This window comes from Chrysochloris asiatica, unplaced genomic scaffold, assembly GCF_000296735.1.
Source record: "Chrysochloris asiatica unplaced genomic scaffold, ChrAsi1.0 scaffold00210, whole genome shotgun sequence".
In the NCBI taxonomy this organism is placed as follows: Eukaryota; Metazoa; Chordata; class Mammalia; order Afrosoricida; family Chrysochloridae; genus Chrysochloris; species Chrysochloris asiatica.
The window spans coordinates 2,958,797-2,963,854 of NW_006408728.1; the positions used below are offsets into that span (position 1 = coordinate 2,958,797).

Sequence of the window (5,058 nt, forward strand, 5' to 3'; positions counted from 1 at the left end):
TTCCCCCATTTGGTCTCACCTAGGATGGTGGCTCCAGGAGCAGCTGAGTTTCTTGAATTAGAAAGCAATGGATTTCTTGCTTGGCTGCTAAGCAAAAAGTCAGCAGTTTGAACCCAACAGAAGCTCTGAGAGAGAAAGATGTGGCAGTCTGTTTCTGTCTTGGAAAGCCTTTTGAGCAGTTCTACTGTATCTTATAGGGTCCCTGTGAGTCATTGTTAAAGGGTTTGGTTTTTGGTCAATAGTCCTAGTGTGGTGCTTCAGGATAATGCACTAGATGGCAAGGACAGTTTTAGCTACAAGGCTGACGATTCAAATCCACTAACCACTCCTTGGAAACCAAATACAGGGTCTCATGAGATAAACTGACTTGGTGGCACACAATCAGCACCATCACTCAGCATCTGTCACTTCAATCAGATCACTCCAGTTTCTCAGAAGTTCTGCTTTTTGCTATATCTGTGCTGTTTCATCCTTTTGCTTCTATTCTCTTACTCATCTACTCCAAAATATATCACATCATTCTCAACTAATATCTTATAATACATACACTGATATAAACCCAAGTAATTATTGAGCATCCCATTTTCTTGAGGTAAAAGTGTTATGAGCTCTAGGACCCATGTTAAACAACTATCTGGTATCCAAGGAACTCAGAACAGCAGTATACATAAGAAGTATGCACAACGGAGGCAGCTCAACAGGGCATTAGATTCTTATCTGGTCCATGTTTAACCATTTCTTACTGACCATATCTAGCGTAGTAGTTACGAATCGGGCTGCTAACCTCAAGGTCAGTAGTTTGAAACTACCAACTGTTTTACAGGAGAAAGATGAGGCTTTCTGCTCCTGTAAAGATTTTCAGCCTTGGAAACCCTGTGCAGGGTCACTATGAGTTGGAACCGACTCCACCATGGTACTTAACAACAACTACAATGACCACACCCATAACAAGGACCTTAGGCAATGCTCTTTTCACACCTTATCTTGTTTAATTTATGGTATAATTGCTTGATCACTAAATTAATTTCCTTGTCTGAACACCACTGTCTCAAAAAATATATGAGATTATATATATGGCACTATAGGATAGGCACCATACCACAAGGTTGATTTGAACTGCAAAATCAGCAGTTCAAACTCACCAGTCACTCCTTGGAAACACTACATGGGTTACTATGAGTCAGAACCAACTCAATGTCACTTAACAACAATAATATATCAAATGATATATTGCATTTGGCAAATCTGATGCAAAAGACCTATTTATAGTATTAAGAAATGTCGCTTTTAGGACTACGTGTGCCTGACCCAAGTCAAATATCAATGTTAAACTTTCACAATGAATACAATGAATAAAAAAAAACCATGGAAGAATTGATGCATTTGAATTATTGTGTTGGTGAAGAACATTGAAAATACCATGGAAAGCCAGAAAATCAACCAAATCTGTCTTGAAAAAAGTACAGCCACAATGCTCCTTAGAAGAAAGGTGTCGAGCTTTAGCATCTCAAACTTTGGACATGTTGTCAGGAGGGATCAGTTCCTAGATAAGGACATCATGCTTGGTAAAGTGGAAAGTCTTTGAAGAAGATGAAGACCCACAATGAGATGGCTTGACACAGTGACTGCAACAATAGGTTCAAATCTAACAACGATTGTGAGGATGATGCAGGACCGGGCACTGTTTCCTTCTGTTGTGCATAGGATCCCTGTGAGTCAGAACCAACTCAATGGCACATACCAACAATACACACACACATACTTGTATATGTAAACAGATGAGTTCTTTTAACAATGTACATACATTACTTTTGAGGGCAGTTTAATTAATTATTAAAAGAGACAGCAAATTTACATTCAGAAGACTAGGGAAAGTGGTCACTGACTTTCTGGGTTGGGAGTCCATGAACTGATCATTAAGTCTCTGAGTTTCTTTATACTCAGCTAGGAGATGAGGATGATAAGTCCATCTCATCTATAGTGTCACAAGCACTAGCACTTCATTCATTCACTCACAAAAAAATATCATACTTACTCGCATTTTGACCAACGCTTATAAAGTAATTATGATCAAATGATTAAAATAAAACAATAGACTGAAAGGTTGTAGTTCCCAAGGAATTCACGAAAAGTTTAAGCAATATATGTGTGAATAAATACATAAACCACAATAAATATCATATTATAAGAATTTACTAGATCCTTTGTATTAAAATTTTCCTGTGCATGTCAAGAAAGGTAGCATTTCAGATGTGTGTAAAGCAAGTTCTGGGAGGTAAAAAAAATAATAGGGTCTTAACAGATAACTACAGTCATCCCTAAGTATCCACAGAGATTGGTTTCAGAATACCACCCTCAGCACAAAATCCTCAGATGATCAAGTCCCTTATATAAAACAGCTTAGTATTTGCATATAACCTACTCATATCCTCTCAGATACTTTAAATCATCTCAAGATATTCAAAATAGCTAACACAATTGCTATGTAAATAGGATGTTATGTTCCCTCTTAGCTTTAGAGGGGTTGCTTTGATCACTTAATTGCTTTGCAGAAATCATTTTCTCACAGAAATAAAAGGTACACGCAACACAAGTAGTGAAGGAATGAGACCTTAGGCTAGCAAATGTTCTAACATCAAGAATGAGGATCTGAAATGGTTGGGAGGCTTTAGCCGGGTATGTCTGCATAGTACTTCATTCATGTGTATTCAGTATAATGCTCGGTGTGGCAAATTCAAATTTTACTTTCTGGAATGTTTTTCAATTCATGGTTGGGTGAATACTCTGATAAAGAACTCATCAATAACCTAGAACCAACTGTTCTTCCTTAACTTTCCTTCTCCATGCCTAACAACCAACCAGTAACCACAGCCATTATTTCACCTTTCCACTTACATCAATATGAATTTTTATACTACTGTTCATCTGTGTTGTGTATTCACCTTCCTGTAACTTTCCCAGTGATGTGACTATGTATATCAGCCCTTCCTTAGTGACTTCATGGTTATCAGTATTTAAAAAATGCCTGTACAGGGTCGCTATGGGTCGGAACCGACTCAACGGCACTTAACAACAACAAGTCCCACATGCACACACACATCTTTGTTTTTCTTACATTCTTTTGAAAATCATTCTATCTCCCTCTTCCTGAACTCTGTAGTACTGTCATCATTTTCTTAACTTGCAGTCATCCTCAAACTATGGCAGTCTACCCTAATAATAGTTCCATGCTATGAAAACGTCTTTTTATCTGGTTTAGAAAAGACTTCATTGTTGTTCAATAGCTTCATTGGTTTTGAAGCACTGCACACTTCCTTTGTTTTCTTCCTATTTTTCCTTCATGCTTACACTATGCAAGGTGCTATTTTATTCCTTCTTCTCTTCCTCCAGTGTACATTCTCCATAGAAAGAGCTCATCCAATGACCTGACTTTCATTATTATTTACCTGCTGCTAATTCCCACTTCTGTATTTCTCAGCCCAATTTCCTTCTAGAACTTCATATCCATTGTATCATGTTTGTCTTGATCAAGACTCTAACTTTCACATAGGTCATACAGAATCATTTAAAAGTTTCTTGAAGCAGGGGAGTTAATAAATCAGGTCCATATTGTTTAAATATTACAGGTAACAATGTAGAAAATGGTGTTTAAGGGGTAAGAAATTGAGGAGAGTAAATCAAGACATGCAAGAGAACACACTAGCTAATAGAAGGTCAAATACACTGTTCTTACCTTGAAGGGAGGACTGGAGTCACTTGGCCTTGCAGAAAAGTCAAAGGAAATTATGAGATCAACTCCTCTCTGTGGTCTCAGGATCAAGGGATAGGGCAGGTTAAATGTGAGACCACTATCCACAACGTGTATCTTTTTACTTTTGACATCCAGGGGCTCATATATTTGTTCAAATTCATCAGGATCTTTAAAGAAGTAAGAAATGGAGAAAATAATGGATTAAATGATTATTTAACATTCAACATTATATAAGATCTAAAAATGTTTGTTAGATAAATTAGAGAGGAAGAATTCCAGAGTCAAGCCCTTAGGAATCCTGGTGTGACACTGTAGGATAAGCACTAGACTGTTAACAAAAAGGATGGCAGTTCAAAGCCAGCAACCACTCCTTGGAAACCCTATACAGGGTTGCTATGAGTTGCAAACAACTCAACAACATTTAATATTGTCAAAAGCAAGGCATTGAAACAAACAGAGCCAGGTGTAAACTCAGTTTTAGAGATTGCAAGTTAATTATTATCTTTAAGTCATAGTTTCTCCTTCTGTAACATCAAGGTGAAAATACCTAACAAGTAATGTTGCTATGAGGATTAAGCAGAACAATGCATGAGATGTACTTAACACAGGTGCTGGTATTAACTCTAAGCTATGCATCACAATCCCTTTAATGGTATCATCTCATGTTACCTAGGACTTTACAGTTCCTCATAAATTACCTTGTGTATAAATAATAACAGCCATATGTATTAGAAAATAGTTGTTTATGGATTTTTTTTGTTTAAAAAATCTCTAAAATACTGCATAACAAATTAATGTTATAAAGCACAGCTAGATGTGTTCATTATAAAGCAAAAAAGAACTTAAAGTTAGGTGACTTGTACAGCTTGAGGAAAGGCAGGAATAAATGACCTTAAATGTAAAACAAATGTGCTCAAAAGAGCTATTATTTTTCAAAGATAAGAATAAGGTCATATTATTAAGAAAGACATGACAAGTTTTGTTTTGTTTTTTAAATCATTATTTATCTAAAACACTCATGGAAGCACTGGGCAATATTTTCCTTTGGACAAAGTTGAAAAGGGACAGAAAGGTGGGTGGAAGGCTAGTGGGAACCACAGGGAGGAAACAGATTAACTGTTGTAGCATCTAGGGGAATATAATCATTGAGATGAAATCATGTATATAATTTGTTCCATGTAAAACTAATGATAATGTCTTTAAACCTTCACTAAATTCACAATAAAAATTTAACAAAAAACCTTCTGGAGTGTTTACTATGTCCAAGGAGATCTCCGAGACAAGGGAGGAAAAAAACAGGGCTCATT

The 5,058-nt window shown here is 36.5% G+C and overlaps 1 protein-coding gene across 2 annotated transcripts in view; it reads right to left on the reverse strand.

The window, feature by feature from the left end:
- Positions 1–5,058, reverse strand: part of PLA2G4A (phospholipase A2, group IVA (cytosolic, calcium-dependent)) — a 164,392-nt gene that overhangs the window by 26,970 nt on the left and 132,364 nt on the right. For both annotated transcript variants that reach the window (XM_006872693.1, XM_006872694.1), the window contains one exon: positions 3,734–3,918. In XM_006872693.1, the coding sequence (XP_006872755.1) occupies positions 3,734–3,918 (185 nt within the window). The remainder of the gene's footprint in view (positions 1–3,733; positions 3,919–5,058) is intronic.